Source organism: Poecilia reticulata, chromosome 4, assembly GCF_904066995.2.
Source record: "Poecilia reticulata chromosome 4, P_reticulata-male-v2, whole genome shotgun sequence".
Taxonomy (NCBI): Eukaryota; Metazoa; Chordata; class Actinopteri; order Cyprinodontiformes; family Poeciliidae; genus Poecilia; species Poecilia reticulata.
This window is the reverse complement of record NC_088833.1, coordinates 28,626,465-28,646,007: the sequence shown is the minus strand read 5'-3', so window position 1 is coordinate 28,646,007 and position 19,543 is coordinate 28,626,465. Positions and strand designations below refer to the sequence as shown.

The window sequence follows — 19,543 nt, the reverse complement described above, 5'->3', positions numbered from 1 at the left end:
CAGGTTCTGCTCCCTGCACATGCATGGGTTTCCTCCCACAGACCAAAAATATGAACCTTATGTCAATTTGTCTCTAAATTTCTCTTAAGGATGAGTGTGAGTGCTTTAAAGCTATATAGTAAAAAAAAACATTATGAGGCGTTTGTTGTTCCAAAAACAAATGTTTTCACAATTTAATCATGATTCATTGGGTTTTAGGCCAACAGACATCTAGTCCTAATTCCCTACAACTCAAAATTCCATTTAAATATTCTTTTCTAATCATGTAAATCATTGTTATAGAAAACAACCAATAAAATAACTTTTTTTGTTTACGAAAAAGTCTTCATATCTTAGTAGCTTGACTCCCACAAAGTGGGCTACAGTTACAACAACATTCAGATGACAGATGAGTAACTCCTGCGTTACTTCATACTTGCGTCCGTGACTGAACTTACACATACAAGCCGTTAGAGGGCGTTCGCCCACTTTTTTTTTTACCCTAAACGCCCCTTTGTGTTCTGCAGAGAACGCTGATTTGCCCTTGACGGTTTTTATTGGATGCTCAGGGAAGTGTCCCGCCTCTTTTGGAATTCCGCAGTGGTACTATCCTCTCATTGGTCCAGCAGGTCTGAGTGCAGAGAACAACAAACAAGATAGGGTGAAGACTGTCGGGATGGATGCAGGTAGGCAATATTTTATAGAAAATTAGTGTTATTTTTCTTTCACTAACAGCCCGTATTAGCAGTAGAAGTACTCTCGATATTATCATCACATACATGGATATATTTCTCTTTTTGCCATGTCATTACTGGGAAAGATAGCCGAGCTGTAATGCTTTGTAGCCTCGGTGACGTTAGCCAGCTAAAGTGATGACTAAAGCTAACTCACGTTAGCCTACTATCACTGGTAAATTAGCTGTAAATCTTCGCGTTGACAGCTTGCTGCGTCGCTTTATAAACTCAAGTCACGACGCCTTGTTGTCAGCTGTAGCAATGTCATGTGTTGCAGTAAAGTTTCCTTCTTAATAAGTTGCTCTACTTTCTTTTGTTTGGCCGCTTACGTAGACACCGTGTTACGCCCAAGGCGAGCATCTCAGTTGATGCGCCAACATCTCAGCAGGTATTTTGTTACAATTAGCAGGAAAAATGCTAAAGGCTAGTCTGACTCCTAGTTTCATTTCCTCCACTTGTGACTGCTAATAGCCTCGAATCTCCCACCAATAGAGTTGCTTTTCCTCCATATTGCCGCCTTCACCAACAAAAGCCTTCAAAACTTTATGGGAGTTCAGTTCCAAGTCAACAGCTACGATTTATTTCTAACGGACTATGCTACCAAATTTAGGCTCATCTTTAAAGATGCTGTTCAGTGATGGCTGGTTTGTACTCATTAATGTACACTGACATTAAAAAATGCGGATGAGTTATGGGTTTCCTCTGTGGTTTCATGAAATACATAGATTTTTTTCCCCCATCCTGCTGAAGAATCCAGCCAATTCAGCTTTGTTTTCACGTTGATGACATCACGAAAGGCAACAGTAAGCTTTGTGGCAGATAGTTTATAAGATAGATTTTAAAGCATTAAGGTTGCCTTTGAATCACTCCTTACATGTTTAAGTCAGAGTTTGCCCCATCTTAGAGGTCATCGGGGGATGGATAAAGGTGAAGCAGTTGTGGCAATAATAATGATCATCTTCTGAACTTTATTAGGCATAAATCTATTTGATTTCCTGTTTCATTCAGTTGGTTTCTGTATTCAAGAGCCTGATTCTGCTTGAAATGACCTGATTCACAATATATAATATAGTATAATACCCTGGTGTAGGTAGTACTGCATGGTGGACATGACTTTGCTGACTTATAACGAGACTGTCGGCATGGAGATCACTTTCCTAACGGTATCTGGGAAATATTCGTTAAATTTCTTCAAAATCCATCACACAACTTAGATTTTTATCTTCTAAATTAACTAGGAGCCCCTGGATTGGCAGACTGGGGTGGTGGTCCCCCTGTTCAAAAAGGGGGACCAGGGGGTGTGCTCCAATTACGGGGGGGTCACACTCTTAAGCCTCCCTGGTAAGGTCTATTCAGGGGTCCTGGAGAGGAGGGTCCGCCGGATAGTTGAATCTCGGATTCAGGAAGAGCAGTGTGGTTTTTGTCCTGGTCGTGGAACACTGGACCCTCAGCAGGGTCCTGGAAGGTGCATGGGAGTTCGTCCAACCAGTCTACATGTGTTTGGTGGACTTGGAGAAGGCGTTCAATCATGTCCCTCGGGGGGCCCTGTGGGGGGTTCTCCGGGAGTATGGGGTACCGGGCCCTTTGATACGGGCTGTCAGGTCCCTGTATGACCGGTGTCAGAGTCTGGTCCGCATTGCCGGCAGTAAGTTGGGCTCGTTTCCAGTGAGAGTTGGACTCCGCCAAGGCTGCCCTTTGTCACCGATTCTGTTCATTACTTTTATGGACAGAATTTCTAGACGCAGCCGAAGTGTTGAGAGTATCCGTTTTGGTGGCTTTAGGATCGCATCTCTGCTTTTTGCGGATGATGTGGTCCTGTTGGCGTCATCAGATCGTGATCTGCAGCTCTCGCTGGAGCGGTTCGCAGCCGAGTGTGAAGCAGCCGGGCTGAGGCTCAGTGCCTCCAAATCTGAGGCCATGGTCTTGAGCCGGAAAAGGGTAGAGTGCCTTCTCCGGGTCAGGGGGGGTCATCCTGCCTCAAGTGGAGGAGTTTAAGTGTCTGGGGATCTTGTTCACAAATGAGGGAAGAAGGGAGTGGGAGATCGACGGGCGGATTGGGGCAGCGTCTGCCTTGAAGCGGACGCTGTACCGGTCCGTCATGGTGAAGAGAGAGCTGAGTCAAAAAGCAAAGCTCTCGGATTTACCGGTCGATCTACATTCCCACCCTCATCTATGGTCATGAGCTTTGGCTCATGATCGAAAGAACGAGATCCCGGATACAAGCGGCCGAAATGGGTTTCCTCCGCAGGGTGGCTGGGCTCTCCCTTAGAGATACGGTGAGAAGATCGCTCATCCGGGAGGGACTCAAAGTAGAGCCGCTGCTCCTCCACGTCGAGAGGAGCCAGTTGAGGTGGCTCGGGCATCTGGTCAGGATGCCTCCTGGACGCCTCCCTGGTGAGGTGTACCGGGCACGTCCCACCGGGAGGAGGCCTCGGGGAAGACCCAGGACACGCTGGAGGGACTATGTCTCTCGGTTGGCCTGGGAACGCCTTGGGGTTCCCCTGGAGTAGCTGGAAGTGGCTGGGGAGAGGGAAGTCTGGGCCTCCCTTCTGAAGCTGCTGCCCCCGCGACCCGACCCCGGATAACTGGCAGAAAATGGATGGAACTAGGAGTGCACCAATCCATTTCTGTCCACTTCCGATACGGATATCTGATGATTAGTATTAGCCTGATACCGTTCTGATACAGAAAAGCAGCTGAAATGATAAAAAAAAAAAAAAATTTAAACACAGACATAAATGTACTGATTGATAAATGTGCTTGATAACTCTTATCCAGTACATTACACCAATAGCTTCACAGGTTTGGTCAAACATGTAAAAACAACTTTAATTTGTTCAGTCGGTGCGATGAGTAGAACAACCAATGAAACTGAAAATAACAAGAACAATAGTTTGACTACCTTGGTCAAATGTGTAAAAATAAACCGCAACAAAACCTTTTTTCAAATGGTTCAGAAAATGTAATGAGGAATTCTAAATATAATGTAAAATAAATACTATAGCATGACGTCAGTCAGAGCATGAAACATAGAGTGAGACTGAGTAGATTGCCCTCATAGATTGTCAGTGATAGCCGATCTGTAATTTCTTTCAGTATCAGCAGTGATACAGATATTAATATTGGATTGGTGTATCTCTAAAATCGAAGGAAGAATTGGATTAAAATATTCAAATAAAAGTGAAAAAAAAAAATACACAGGAACATTAAAACCCATCAGATCATTTGCCTTATTTGATGTCACAGGAGTCATGTGTTGATGGACTCCTGTGGCATTTGAGAGGTCAGGATTGATGTTGTTTAAATAATAACTTACAAGACACCAAAATGAAGAGAAAAAAAAAGAAATTTTACATGTTTAATGGATGACGAAAACCAAACCCAGTTTGACTTTAAAGAAACCTCCAGTTGGTAACTTTAATACCTACCAACTCAAAGTCAACTTTGACCTTTTGGCCCGCTCCAGGTTGTGATAAGTCTGCAAACACAGATAAAGATAGACATGTCCACTAAGTCAGATATGCTTCAACTTGTATGTTATTTTTATCTGTTGTTGATTGCTTTTGATCTTCAAGCTAATTTTAAATGTACTATCCATATTTGTTGTCGTTATTATTAATGGAAACATGAATTATGAAGCCTTAGTGATGAATTTGCTCTCTCAGTTGAATCAGCGAAGTGGAGCTAAATCAATAAACAGAATCGTGTTTGACTTAAACTCTGACATATTTTCAGTTTGAAATTAATTGTGAGAGTCTGAAAGTGGACTACATTCTGGTTTGTTGCTGCATATTTAATGTAAGCCGTATTAATTCAATGATGTAGATGTTTTTTTTTTAACTTAAAGCTTACTGTGTAAAAATAAACATCCTGGAAGTTACCGGGGTTCTGATCAGGCAAGCTAATGGACACACCATTTAACTTCCTGCCTCATATCGTCCAGCAGCCTAATGCACAGCGCATTAACAGTTTCATTATAACCGTCTTCTTCTTGTTTGCTTGTTTGTTTGTAGCTACATTGACATACGACACACTTCGCTTTGGAGAGTTTGAAGATTTTCCTGAGACCTCAGAGCCCGTGTGGATCTTGGGGAAAGAATACAATGCGCTTACAGGTAGAACCTTGTCCTCGGTCTGCTCTCCCTATCATTTTTCTGTCACTAAAATCAGACCAGCAAGTATGTATTTTTATTTTTTTTTTTCAAATGTAGAGAAAGACGAGATTCTGTCCGACGTCACGTCGCGGCTGTGGTTCACGTACAGAAAAAACTTCCCGCCCATCGGTGAGTTGGCTGCCTGTTGAACTCCATCTCCTCTGTTATGCTTCTACTGACCACTAGAGGCCGATTGTGTTCCAGGAGGCACCGGACCAACGTCGGACACGGGATGGGGATGCATGTTACGGTGCGGCCAGATGATTCTCGGAGAGGCCTTGATGTGCAGACACTTGGGCAGAGGTGAGGCACAATTGTCACGCAGCAAGTAGGAAGCAGAGTTTATTGTTGCGTAGGGATGCACCGATCCATATCCAATACCGATATCTGATGTTCAGTATCAGCCAAAACCGATAAATCACAGAAGAATAGTGCTGACTTGACTTTAAATGTTTTTTCTTTTTTTTTGGAAAACATAAAATGTGCTAAGTTACAAATTCATTTGATAACTCTGCACCAGTACAGCACTTTTAAATGCACCAATAGCTTCACAAGCTTGGTCAAACATGTAAAAACAACTTTAATTTGTTCAGTCTGTGCAATTATGAGCATAAAAGCCAATGTAAAATATTAAACTGAACAACAAAAACATCCGGTTGACTCTTAATCAAATGTCTAAAAAATAAACTGCAATGAACCGTCTTTCAGATGATTCACTAAGTTCAAATATAACGTAAAATAAATAATAAAACTGATAAGACTGTACCAAGCAGAGCTTGCTGGGGGGGCAGACATGATAAGTGGTGTTTTTGTTTTCAGACTGGAGATGGGCCAGAGAGCAGAAACAAAGAGAAGAGTACATCAGTATTCTCAACGCCTTCATCGACAAAAAAGACAGCTATTATTCCATCCATCAAATCGGTGAGTAGCGATCGTCGGACGCCTCCGACCAGATCGGGAATGCGCTCATCAAATCGTTTTCCTTGTTCCTGAATGCTGCAGCCCAGATGGGCGTTGGAGAGGGGAAGCCCATTGGACAGTGGTATGGACCTAACACGGTGGCCCAGGTTCTGAAGTGAGTACTGGTACCTGTCTTTATCAGGGGTCCTTAAAAGGTTTTAGATTTATATCTCTGAAATTAAGTCCTTAAAGTGTCTTAAATTCATTATAAAAACAAAATATTAGTTAACCTTCCATATGTCAATCACAGGTCTTAAATTTTGTCTTTTTAATCTAATATATTTTGTCTTTTTTTTTTCTCGTGTGGCTTTTCTAAAGCAAAAGTTTGAATCATGCACAGATATCTTCACTGTGTTCTATGTAAGCCTGTCGCAATAAGGAATCGCATGAAAATGAACCCCATAATTCCCATTCTGATGGTTAATACTTTTTGAGGTGCAATTTTGTTTACAAAGACTTTATAATCTGTTTTGTGTGGTTTTTATTTCTTTTTTTATTTCTTTTTGATTGTTGTATTTTACTAAAGATATTTTAAATGTCTTCCAGTTCAAGTGTGCAGAGTTCTGTAAAAATTGACTTTTTAGTTGTTGAAAGGGTGAACTTGCATTAATATGCCAATATTATTACTTTAAAATAATTTCAAGACAAGATTATTGTTTCTGACAGTAATTTCTGGAACCGTTTATCAGCCAGTAAAATTTGTTTTGTAGTAGTGACTAACTAGCCGCTAATATACCCCTGCTAGCTAGCTAGCTAGCTAGCTTGTTTTTTGTATTTCCGTCATGGGTAGATGTAATTTTATTTCTGGTTGCCTGGACAATGTTCGACTTCGCTACTTTGTATGGGTTCTCTTGCCAACCCATATGAAGTAACAAATCTTAAAAGGAGATAAAGGAACTATAATCTCTTCAATTTAGGTAAGAATGTGACACCATCTCTTAGTCAGTCGCACAAAGAGTACCATAAGAATATGCAGTTTTCACTTCATTCTTCCAGGATGTCATATGTCTGTCTATTTTATTCCCAAGAAGAAAGCACAAAAAGCCACAGAATGACATAACAGCATTGTTAAAAGGAGCTCAAAGTTTCTGTTCCGTTTGGAAACACTTGTGTATAGAAACTATAATTTGTGGGTTTTTTCTTTCAGGAAGCTGGCTGTGTTTGATACGTGGAGCAGATTAGTTGTACACGTGGCGATGGACAACACTGTGATCATCGAGGAGATCAGTGAGTGCAGCTGTGTGTGCGTGTGTGTTGCAGCTCAGTGTTTCATCAGCGGAGGCTCTTTAAATAGCACTCCAGTTTAAATACGGTGGACTTTGCTTAGATTGTTTACACAGAACGGCAGCTAGTTTGGGATGTATTTAATGGAGATTAAAACTTTTAAATGCAATGAAAATGATGTATTGGCACCAAATCTCACTTTGTCGCTCATGTCATACTCAGCAATTTATTTATTTTTTCTTTTCTTTTCTGCGTAAAGCCTAATTCTGAGTTGGGAATGCAGTAGAGTGAGCACGTAATTTGAGAAATTCTGTGTTTTTCCTGTCATCTTCCCTGCAGAGCGTCTTTGCATGCCGTGGCTGGACCTAGCAGGTGAAGCGGCAGGAGAGGGGGAGGTGAACGGCTGCCTGGAGGGAGCGTGCGCCCTGGCTGAGGAGGAGACGGCCCTGTGGAGGCCGCTGGTCCTGCTCATCCCTCTCAGGCTGGGCCTGAGTGACATCAATGAGGCCTACATCGAAACGCTCAAGGTTAGAAACTCCCACAGCCAGGAGTTGTACTCCCCGTTATATTACAGGTGTTGCAGGAAAAATAAAATGCAGGTGATTTTTGAAATAAGCTCTGAAATTTGTATTTAATTTTTTACTTACTTTTGTTTTCAGATTTATTGTTTATTTTAATTAAAGCTGCATTATGCAACTCTTTTTACATATTTGTAGAAACTGTCTCCATTTTGTAGTGGTATTGTATAAGAGATAAACTGAAAAGATCACGCTCCTTCACCTTCTCCCAATGCCAACTAGAAAAAAACCAATCAGAGCTACGGAGTGGGTCTTAGTGTTGTCAATCACTCTCGCATGCGCCTGCTTATCCCCCTGACAGCAGAGCATATCATGAATGCTAAGGCTCTTTAGTGTGGTCACAGATGACGGTAGATAAACGGTGAGTTGTTTCCCCATTTGCACATTGAACAGAAAGTACATGAGGTTGATTGGCAGCACTAAGACCCTCCTACTCATTCTGATTGTTCTTTTTCGGATGCACTTCTTCAGATGCCAGTAGCAGCTCAGGGAGGAGGTAGAGATCAATCTTTAAACAGATTATCTGTCTCATAACATACTGTCACAACATGACAGTTTTAACAAATATGTAAAAAAAAAACACATTTTAAATAAAATATATAGTGCAGCTTTAAGAATGCCTTATCTTCCACAAAATTTAGCTTATAGTTTCAAACACAAACAGCTTTATAATAAACTGCCAGACTGAAAGGTTTCTGCCCTAAAAAGTATTCACATAGCTGAAATATATTTTAGTAGCTAGTAAATGAGTGAAACTCTTTCAGGTTTTTGAATTCCAGTCTCCTTAAAAACTGCAATGCAAAATTTAACACTGAGGTAAATTCATTTATAGTCGGGGTGAGACCAACCCTGTTGTCTTCTTCACAGCAATGCTTCATGCTGCCTCAGTCGCTGGGTGTTATTGGGGGGAAACCCAACAGTGCCCATTACTTCATTGGTTATGTCGGTATGTCTGATCTCATGTTTGTACAATAAACTCTCTCAGCTGTAATAATCACAATAATAAAAAGCAGATCGTACTCATCACATTTCTTTTCTTTTTTTGTTTGATTTTTTTCTTCTTTTCCAAACTGTTTCTTAAGAGGCCATTTTGGTTGTGAACTTGTCCCTTTGTCTCCAGGGGAGGAGCTCATCTATTTGGACCCACACACCACGCAGCCTGCCGTGGAGCCGTGCGAAGACGGCCAGGTCCCCGATGACACGTACCACTGTCAGCACCCGCCCTGCCGCATGCACATCTGTGAGCTGGACCCATCCATCGCAGCGGTAAGACCGCAGGAGGAGCGTTAGCATCTTGAGCCATGATGATGCTAACAACCGCAGGGGGAGTGTTAGCATCTTCAGCCATGAGGAGACTCTCCATGTGGAGTGGAACTCACAATTTTTCCTATTTTTTTTTAGGGTTTCTTCTGCAAAACGGAGGATGATTTTGACGACTGGTGTATGCGCATACGCAGGGTACGTCTCATTCCTCTGTTTTTATAAAGCAAGATTTTGGGGTTTATTTTCTCAAACTTACTGTAGAAAAAAATGACCTTTATTGAAATTACTTACTTGCTGAAAAGCTACTCTACTCAAAGTGTTAAATATTACAACTACAAATATAACCATAAACCATATGAAATTTACCAAAAAAAAAAAAAAAAAAAATATATATATATATATATATATATATATATATATATATATATATATATATATAAATAAAATATATACGTAAATGTCATAGAAATGCACTGAAAAACAGTATGGAGCTCCAACTTTTAAAAAAAGTTAGTAACTAAATTAAGTTTGTCAAATTTAATATATTTACTCTAATAAACCTAATTTGAGGGCTGCACGGTGGCGCAGTTGGTAGAGCTGTTGCCTTGCAGCAAGAAGGCTCTGGGTTCGATTCCCGGCCCCGGTCTTTCTGCATGGAGTTTGCATGTTTGCATGGGACAAGGGTATAAAGAAAATGAATGGGTGGAAACCTAATTTGATCACTTTTCTCTTTTCTTTGTAATTTAAATATGACCTACTTCTAAAATAAATCTTGTTGATCTATGAATGAGTGCAGAGTCAACTAGAGTCTTAATTAAATAAAAAAATGAAAAGTTACATTTATTAGACAATGATCTGTTAAGTGTTTATTTATGCTAATGCTAATAACTTTGGCTTATAGCAAATAAAAACCCCAACTTCATCATGCCATGGCTCTTACAAAGGTCCAAACATTATGAATTATGAATGCAACAAGAAATTGTCATTTTTAGGAGCCTTTCTTTGTAAGTTATGTAAAATCTCAACAGGTTTTTAAAAAGTATTTAACTTCACACTGGGCTGTCCATCATTCTTCATTTTCCATACTTATAGAAACCTCATTTCATTTGTTTTTTCTTTTGTAATCGAGTATTGGTTATGTTATAAAATATAACCAATATACCAAAATTTAACAAAAAATGTGGGTTTTTTTAGCTTTCACAATAAAACATTTTATGTGATAGATGTTTAAAACAGTATGTTACGGCCCTAATTTTATTTTGTAGCAGCGAGGACAAAAGTGGCAGGTCCCAGTTTTCAGAATTGTTAGTTAAACTTGCGTTGTGCTTTTTAGGACCTTCAAAGATATGGACATGCTTTCCAGTAGGCAAATGTTTCTGGTTTTAAAATCCTTTTTTTATCATTCAGGTGTAATACTAAAATGTTCAAGATTGTTACTCATAAACCTTAACAAAACATAAACGTTTTAGATTTTTGTCATTTATTGAGATGCATCTGTGTGACATTGCTTCCAGTTGTCCTGCAAGAAAGGAGGCCTGCCCATGTTTGAGTTAGTAGACAGCCAGCCCGTCCACATGGTCAGCGTTGACACCCTTAACCTTACTCCTGGTAAATCAACTGCATTCTATTCCTTTATGTATATATATACATTTTTAAATACTGTAAATCAAGTATTTAATGCTTTTCTGAAATTCGTTTGGCAGATTTCTCGGACTCGGACAGGCTGGAGCGGTTCTTCGATTCGGAGGACGAGGAGTTTGAAATCTTGTCCCTGTAAGGAACGTAACGAACAATTATTTTACTGTAATGGACAGTAGGCGGAAGATTCCGGCCTCTTCTCTGGATCCAGAAGAGAAATCCCCGAGGGCAGGCGGACATGGGGGGAGGGAGACAAACATTTATTAAGAGACCTGTTGAGCCGGTCCAGCTCCAGCGGCGCAGTCCGTGGGTGTCGACGCAGCGTTCCTTCTCATCAGCCTCCGGACATCCAGACGGCCCGGCGGCAGCTGTAGCAGGAGCTCAGGATCAATTCTGTATGCACATCTCTCACATGCGTGTGTTTCCATTTGAGTCTTAACACTTTCGATGTTTATGCTGAAGTGAATCTGGTGCCTTTCCCCGAGTCCCGAGGTAAAAAAAAAAAGAAAACCGAACGGAAGGAAAAAAAAAAAAAAAAGCCGCCATCACGGTTTTATGTGGAGAAGACCCACAGTGGCTCATGACGCCTACAGCTTCCGCAGTTTGTCCAATAATATCTGAAGTCTGTAACAAGCTTGTAATGAAACCAAATCCAGAGAGGCGACTTGTGTTAGCAGCTGACGCAAACGTATCCTTGCCAAGTCTAGAGCATACGCTAGTTTGTTTGAAAATTATTTATTTAATCAAAACAACATGCAGGCAAGTGATGGAGCAAGAGATGTATAAGAGGACTAAAAATAAATCACAACTGTTTATCTCTTATTGGTTTATTAAAAAAAAGGTATATTACATCTCTCATGTTGCTAAGAGGGGAAAGTGTGCAGTGTGCAAAGTTATAAGACAGCATATTAGGGCCGGTGTGTGTGTGTGTATATATATATATATATGAATATATTATATATATGAAAAAAGTAAATATATGGCAAAAAAAACTTCTCAGAAACTTAAAAATAAATTTCTGAGTTCAGAAAGTAAAGAAAATTGCAGGAAAACAAAATCTCATTTCTAGAACACAATTGGAAATAGTCAAACATTTTCCTGTTTTGGAAATTTTTGGAGTTTCTAAAGTGGAAATATTTTCCACTTTAGAAATTTCTAGAAAGTTTCTGAGATAAATGAAAAATGTATTTATTTACTTATTGTTTTAGAAACTTTCTCTACAATGGTCCTTGTATGCCGCCGTATCATTCTGTTGCCATGGTTTCTTCGTGGCCTGCTTAGGCTCACTTCCACAGCTCCCCTAGAGGCATGTTCTGGGTTTCATTGATGGCGTTGAGGCTGTGTGTTCTGATGTCGGCGTGAACTCCTTCAACGTTCTGGGAGGCATCAATGACCTAAAAAAGAAAAAGCATGCAAATTATTTTTCCTTTGTTATATCTCCACATTCAACAATAGTGAATGATCTCCATACCTTCCAGTTGACCGACGGATCCTTCATGAGCTGCTCAAACTTCTCCTGCACCGATTTCTGGAAAGCGCTCGTTTCGTATCGTTCGTTGCCGAACTGACCTCGAAGTGCGGCCTCAGCCGGGTTCAGCTGCAGGAACATGACCAGGTCGGGCTTGGGCAGGCCCACGTCGGGTCTCTTGCACCAGTCCAGACAGAAGCCCTGCAGACGACAACGACCCCAGCCACTGCTCTTCAGACACACGGAAACACCAGCAGACGGATGTGGGTTTTCAGAGAGCACTGACCGGCTTGGCACTGGTGAAGGCGACTCCGGAGAAGGCGTACCGGTCCACCACCAGAGTGATGCCCTGCTCCAGCTTCTTCTTCATTACAGGCCTGTGTGTAACGTAAGATTCATCACAGCCGTTATATGAGGAATATTTTCCTCTATAGGCTAAAGCTTAACAGTTCACAACAGAAACTAATAGTGAAAGTTTTTTTTTTAACAGAATAGTGCAAGTGTAGGATCAATTCTCATGTTTCATGTCAAAAATCTACATTTTTCCAGACTCAAGTTTCAGAGACTAGAAGAAATGAAAGAGAGGGAAGCAATGATATCAGCAATGAACTAAAGGATAGGGAATAAAATCAGGTTGTGTTCTCCACCAGGGTCCATATAGTCCTGATGAAACAAACAATGCATCACTTATTTCCTGCAGGCTTGCTGGCATTCTCCATGAATGACTGTGTGATAATAGGCCAGTAGGTTGCCAGGAAATACCAACTTCCCAGTCAGAAGAATCAAATGATTCTCTGTCTGAAGTCAAATTAGGAGCAACTGAGACTACCCCCAGCAACAACTTGTAAGGCCAAGTTGACTGGTCACATTGAAACACGTTTCAGTATGGCAACAGTAGTAAGCTGTGGTGGAATTATGCAAGCATGTTTCTTTTAAAAGACACATGTAAGAATGTGTCTAAAATTAGTGTTAAATGTAGTGTCTGCAACTCTAAACTGTACAGATTAATTTGTAATTTAAATATTTACTTATGGAAATCCTGAAATTTCCATATATAAATTTTAAGATTTACTGGAAAGTAAATTTTGAAATTATCTTCGTAAGAAGTACTGCTAACAATGTCTATATAGACCGACTGTGTTGAGGGCACGTGACAGATATAATAAAGTTATCTGTGCTGACAGTAATGAAATGGCTTATTATTAAACGACTGCTTCACGGTGTTTATTATTTGGGTTAGTTTCAACTATTATCCATCCCCAAGAGTGTTAACAGCAGATTTGAAGAGTGTAGCACCGCAGTAAAGTCTTACACCAGCTCCCAGCGGTTCGCAGAGAACAGTAGGTGCACCGTGTGGTCCTCCAGGTCACTCTTCTTCTCCAGGTAGGCGCTGATAAGCTGCCCGATGGTTGTGCTCCTGTCTGCAGGAACACAATGGCACTAAGTCCATGTAAAGCTCGAGGAGAGGTACCTCCCCTGACGAGAGAAGGTAGAGAGATACTAAAACTCCTCACCCGGAAACCTCATCATCTCCGCCGGACGGCCGCTCTGCTGCAGCGCCTGAACCAGCTTCTTGCACTGTGTCGTCTTCCCGGCTCTGTCCACCCCCTCCAGGACAATGAGAGCGCCTCTTTTAGACGCCATTAACTCTGTCGACCGATTGTCGGGGACGTGGTGAAGTTCATAAGCCTGTTTTTCTTTGTGGCGACAATAACGGCTGCTCTCTCACAATTTACCCGCCATTTAATAACAGACCGGAAACACGTCATTTTTTCTGAGGTGTTTTTCAGCCCGCCACTCCACCATCCGGAGTGGCGGGATGGTGGAACAGTAAGAAGTACGAAGATAATTTCATTTATGGAGGGGAGAATGCCATTGAGGGCTGTGGTTGACTTTGTTATTACTGAAGATCTGGGAATGACAATGCTTTGCATTATGAGCTAAACTAAACGGATGCGTTTAAAATTATATTTCGAGTTAGAACATATAAACCCGCTCCTTAGGGCCCCAAGTCCAGTAGGGGGCGCCCAAGAATGCTTTTTAATAGCAAAAAAAACAGCCTTCCAAACTTTGAATTAGAACTCAAATTCACTAAGAACCTCAGTTTACTTTTAAACGATCTCCAATGTTTTCCAAGTTATTCAAATTAATTAATTAATTTGCAAATTCTTTAACCTAAAGAATTTTACAAAGGAAAAGCTCAAATGTTTCACTGGTATCACAGTTAAATACTACTGTTGGGATTTATGAATATTATGCTGCCTGTGCTTGTTGTGATGTCACGATCATTAACTGAAAAACAGTTGAACTACTCCCCTATAGAAGGAAATGTTAATCCAGTGGTTTACAATTCTTTATCAAGTACTCTTATTTATTCTTGTAGATATTGTAAAGTAACTAGTCATATTCTGTCATCCAGTAAATTTAAGGATTTCAGTGTTGATTCACTATTAACTAAGCATGTTCTGTTAAACACGCTGTGTGCAAAGCAACAAAGATGGCGATGTAAAAGATGTTGGTGATGCTGTGGTGGCTGACATCTGGTGTTTTAAACTGCAAGAGGGCCCCGAAATCTAATTCTGCTTTGGTCCCCATCCAAACTGTCTTACTTCTAGAACTGAAGTAAAGCATATTCTACAAGTTTCATTTTGTTTTGACGAGTCTTATTTGATGTCAACCTAAGTCATTCAACAGCATTTTGGTCATTGCTGCAGTTTTAAAATCTGCTGTACAGATTAACTTAAATTAATGAAATTTCTTCACTCATACATTTTTAAAACGCAAACAGATTTTTATAAATTTACTTGAAATGGGAGTAGAAATTACAATGTTTCCAACAAAACAGTTCTGGCATAAATGACAGTTTATTGCGACACGTACAGAAGCCAAAGGAAACGATATTTCTTTCCCACATTTATTTTTTCGAGTTACAGTAAAACTTGCTGCCATCATCTTACACTTTGCTCCGGTGGCAGTGTTTCAGGGCATCTTTTAGTGCTGCCAGCACCATGTCAACATTCGCTTTACTGCTGTTGCATCCCATCAATCCCACACGGAACACCTGAGAGGAATGGGAAGAACACCAACACACTTAATTCACACAAACACAACCAGGTTGCGAGTGGCAGAACGTGTCAGTTTCTCATACCAAACTAACTGATGGCCCCAATCCTCCAGAAATCTCTAAGCTGTGTGTTTTCATGATGTAGGCTGTGATCTCTTTCCAGTCGTATCCATGAGGAGCAACAATTGTGGTGACTGTGGGAAGTCTTGCATGCTGTGACAAACGGTTCACAAGTTAACCCAGAGCCGTTGATGGCCGCGTGTTTCATGAAAGCTTCACTGCCTCACCTTTTCTTTGACAAAAAGTTTGAGACCCATGCTCTCCAGGCCAGTGTGGAAATACTCTGCCACCTTCTGATGTCTTTCCCAGGATTTCTCCAGACCCTTGTGTGAAAAAGACAATAAAAATCAGCTGAGTATTCATGTGAAAAAAGATCATCGTGTCACCCCATCTCAGGACACCAAATAACATAGTAACCTTGCATTTTTCAATGTTTTTTAAGTAGTACAACCACAAACTTCAATGTAACACTAAAGAGCAAAAGCTACAAAGGAAAGGGTGACATTAAGCAGTCAAGTGTTACAATGACCCAGTCAAAGTCAAGACCACATAACCTGCACGAATGACAAACTGTCAACAATAATAGCACTGCGTCCTGTACATTACTGTCAATAGCAAACTTTGACCAAACCTTACTGTGATTCTGTGGCAAGATTTAAAACTTGCTCTGTCGACAGTTTCCAATCACTAGCATGTAAAAAGAGTTGGCATAAAACTCAGTTTCTAGAATGCAAAATACTTGCACCTGTAAAAGGAGTGGTAATTGGTCTGAAGTTATGTTGCACTTTCATAGTTATACTGACAACCTGGGTTTAAATGCCTTGCCCAGGAGCACGCTGTCATGGCAGGAAAAATCTGCAATCAATCTTCTGATTGCAAAACAACCACTCCATCACAGTTGCCCTGGATGATGTCTCTACAAAGCATCGACTCAAATGCACACCACATTTGTACAAATATTGAAAGCCCTGCATCCTTTTCCTAACCTTTCACAAGTGTTCCTTGCTTTTTGTTGGTCTATGACATAACAGCCACAAAAAAAAAATCCACTGAATAATGTGGTTGTTGCATGGCAATATGTAAATAAATCAATTCAGAAAGCATTAGTACTTTGGCAAGGTGCTGTGAAATTCTTGCTGGGACTCTGTGAGATGGAACTTTGCCCCTAACTGTATCAGGACGAAGTGCTAATAACCTGGCAAAATATTTTACCTTTTTTAAAAAGTGTAACAGAAGATTCATGAATAATTACTGAGCTGACTCCAACTCATGCCCCACCTCATCAGCAAGCACAGCCAGGCTCTCCCTCAGGGAGTAAAAGGCGGTGACCGGCCCCGTGTGGTGGTATCTGTTGAGAAGACGGAAAGAGGACAGAACTTTGCAAAGTGGCATTTTCTCTTGCGTCTTCTTCACTCGTAGGTGTCTTACATTCTTGCTGGCTTGTCATCACATCCCCAGTAGTTTGAAAGCCAACTCAAATCCAAGAAGAACGACACAGGTTTTGTTGTGCGACTGAATACTTTGCGGCTGTGAACAATTTTCCTCCCTTCAATACGTTTTTCCATTGCACGTTTGCATATGCAGTACACAAGACATATTCTCACCATGCACTCTCACTGAATGAAATGGGTGCTGTACCAGGAGGGGCATTCAGAACCTTTTGCGAGCCGGTATACAAAATGTCGATACCTGCATACAATCATTAGCAGAAAAGTCTTTCGTTTGCTGTAAAGATCATTATGTCACACCACACAGATTAATTCAAGAGTTCATTTGGTCTACATGGAAGCCATAATGAGCTCTAAACCTTGCTGGTCCATGTAGAGAGGAGTGCCTCCTATCGACGCCACAGAATCAACTAGGAGAAGGCAGTTATACCTGGGGAAACAAATCAGCAAACATCTGAAATCACCTGATGTCCCACATTGAGAACATGCTGTGATAGCAGATCTTACTTATGGCACAAGTCGCCAATGCCATCTAAAGGATGCAGGACTCCTGTGGAAGACTCTCCATGCGCGAGGAAGAACAGAACCGGTCTGTGTTCTGATAAGGCCTGCGATGAAATCACGCAATAACTGCATTAGTTGTAGCAGCATGAGAGTTTGCTTTATTTAGTCTGATCACTACAGTGATGTGTGGCAATACCTTCTCAATCTCTGCATTGGTCAAGTAGCCACCAGGAGGCGCCACAATGGTTTTTACTCTTGCACCTGTTGGATGGACACACATTCTGTTTTTGGACCCATTCCAAAATATATGTATGTGTTTTCAACCTGTTCAAACATTTGTTCATTTTGCTCAAAACAAAGAAAATGTGGGAGTATTGAAGTGTGAATCAAAGTGATGCCCACGCAATCCATCTTGACTGTCATCTCCCTTCAGTGCTCCAGCTGGGATTTGTCCCATTGACCTGGATTTCTCAGGAGGTATTGCATCCTGACCAATCAGCAAAAAGAAGGAGGAGTTGTGAACAATTTAGCATTTCTACACGTTTTTTCTAATTGTAGTTTGCCTACGGTTGAAGTTTGGCAACAGCACTGGAGGAAGTGAACAAAGTCATTCAGTCCTTGTTGGCTACACCTACAAATACTGAGTTATTAAAGTCGGAGCAAAAGGAATGTTTAAGACTTTTCATTGTTGGCAAAGACGTTGTGGCCCTGATCCTCATGGGGTTGTTTACAACGCACACAATTCCTGGTAAGCTTCATAGTGTAGCTTCCTTCACAGTTGATGTGCCGTATTACCTATGTCACGATCAAACATTAATTATTGGGTAAAATCAGATTCAATCATTTAAAACTAACAGTCCACACCTACAGCGAGCTATAATTTAGTAATAATCAAGGGTCCAGATCTTTTTTTAGAAAGCAAACTTAGAGTATGTTCCAAAGCTTTATCCCCAAATTTTGAAATATGTCTGCCAATGCAAATATTAAATGTCTTTATTTCTATCAGGGAGCTTTTGAGTGACTTACCAACCCTCTCCGCCATATCGGCTGCCCGCTCTCCCCATATACCATTGACCGCTACCAGCACGCTTTCCCCAGACTCCACCGTGTTGAAGATGGCACACTCCATTGCAGTGTGACCAGTGCCGCTCACAGCAAAAGTTGTCCTGTTCTGTGTTTGGAACAGGTATTGGATTCCACTCTTGATGTCGCTCATGATCTGCAATTACAATTACATTTCTGATGGTAAAATTTAAATATTTTTGCCTTTGTTCATTGAGGGTCCAACTGAAACGCATTGCCTACAATCCAAGGTCAAAAAAAGGAGGGTTGGCAAAAGTTGGGGTGGTTCATAAATTCGGGAACAGGAAAGCCATCTGTCTGTCAGTCTTGAAAGAAGGAGCTACATAGAATGCAATCCTGGAATCCATGGCTGTGTGTTGGTCTTCCCCTGCATGGACAACATGATGGTGGTTGAACTTGCTGACTTACCTCAAATATCTCCGGGTGCATGTGTCCAATGACCGGCTTGGCTCCGGCTTCCAGAATGCGTCGAGGAACATTGGAAGGTCCTGGTCCAAACATGTAACGGTGAGGAACAACCATTTGTTTCTTCAGGCATTGTGGTGGAGGCACGGAGACGGGCGACATGACTTCACAGCAAGACGAGCAGAGCAAAAAAGATGAAAGAGACGTAAGGGACGGAGGTGAAGTATTCCCTCAGCCAGACACACCCCTCCGTCTGACCATTGAAGTCCTCGGGTCAAACGTCTGTCACAGTATTTACCCTTTTCATCTTCTGTCAACTGTGAGTGTGTACCCAGCTCTGACAACACGAACTTTCCTTTAAGGACGTCACCAGACATGCTGCTGTTTGTTAATAATTAGCTACCAGGCTTACAGGCTTTCAAAATTAACTGTTTATTTCATGTGCTCTTCATTTTAAATGTTTTTTCTTTTTCTGTTTTTGCTTCAGTATTTTAACCAAATTATTGTTTGAAAACTACTACATAAGTGACTCTAGTTACCCAGATTTCAACTTTGCTTTGATCAGACAAGAGTTTTTTTATTCCTAAAGTCCAATCCAACCTATTAGAAATGTTGGTGATTTTTCAGGGCTTCCTGTCAGCCTGGGTGAACGAGAACATGAATTTAATCGAGTTGAGAAATGCACTAGCTGTATTTTCTTCTCCTTGTCTAAGCTAGCGGAGCATGTCATTCACACGGCAACTGGCTGAGCATAAATGACCAAGTAGTCGTCATTTTTATATTTACACCATATTAGCAGCCCAACCACTTTGTATTATTTCAAGCTAGACAGGTTTCACCATAATGAAAAAGTAAACAACCACGTTTTGAAACAACTTTAGTAAAATGTTTATCTTTATGCACTCTTCTTTTCAACCGGCTTTCAGAAGGTACAAAAGCTCTTAAAACTGTCAACAGCTGGAGGAGTTATCACCCTCAAAA

The 19,543-nt window shown here is 41.0% G+C and overlaps 3 protein-coding genes across 4 annotated transcripts; 1 reads left to right on the top strand and 2 right to left on the bottom strand.

The window, feature by feature from the left end:
* The first annotated feature begins 507 nt into the window (after window positions 1-507).
* On the top strand, window positions 508-11,345 carry atg4b (autophagy related 4B, cysteine peptidase). Of its 2 annotated transcripts, XM_008407732.3 has the most exons (13): window positions 508-665; window positions 4,727-4,828; window positions 4,925-4,996; window positions 5,072-5,170; window positions 5,687-5,788; window positions 5,870-5,942; window positions 6,975-7,054; window positions 7,391-7,578; window positions 8,497-8,575; window positions 8,750-8,895; window positions 9,031-9,087; window positions 10,407-10,500; window positions 10,596-11,345. In XM_008407732.3, the coding sequence occupies exons 1-13, from the start codon at window positions 656-658 to the stop codon at window positions 10,667-10,669; spliced, it is 1,176 nt and encodes a 391-aa protein (XP_008405954.1). In that variant the 5' UTR covers window positions 508-655; the 3' UTR covers window positions 10,670-11,345. The 2 variants fall into 2 exon arrangements, 1 of the variants encoding a protein (XP_008405954.1); XR_533561.3 differs by lacking the exon at window positions 8,497-8,575.
* On the bottom strand, window positions 11,340-13,757 carry dtymk (deoxythymidylate kinase (thymidylate kinase)). The gene is made up of 5 exons (XM_008407733.3): window positions 13,513-13,757; window positions 13,311-13,419; window positions 12,285-12,375; window positions 12,002-12,199; window positions 11,340-11,924 (listed from the first exon to the last, which is right to left on the bottom strand). Exons 1-5 carry the CDS (start codon window positions 13,640-13,642, stop codon window positions 11,814-11,816), a joined length of 639 nt encoding a protein of 212 aa, XP_008405955.1. The 5' UTR covers window positions 13,643-13,757; the 3' UTR covers window positions 11,340-11,813.
* Window positions 13,758-14,843: 1,086 nt separating this feature from the next.
* Window positions 14,844-18,767, bottom strand: agxta (alanine--glyoxylate and serine--pyruvate aminotransferase a). The gene is made up of 11 exons (XM_008407730.3): window positions 18,566-18,767; window positions 18,101-18,293; window positions 17,271-17,335; window positions 17,078-17,178; window positions 16,930-17,000; window positions 16,727-16,811; window positions 16,551-16,649; window positions 16,401-16,470; window positions 15,350-15,445; window positions 15,147-15,275; window positions 14,844-15,059 (listed from the first exon to the last, which is right to left on the bottom strand). Exons 1-11 carry the CDS (start codon window positions 18,722-18,724, stop codon window positions 14,952-14,954), a joined length of 1,176 nt encoding a protein of 391 aa, XP_008405952.1. The 5' UTR covers window positions 18,725-18,767; the 3' UTR covers window positions 14,844-14,951.
* Between the last annotated feature and the right edge of the window lie 776 nt (window positions 18,768-19,543).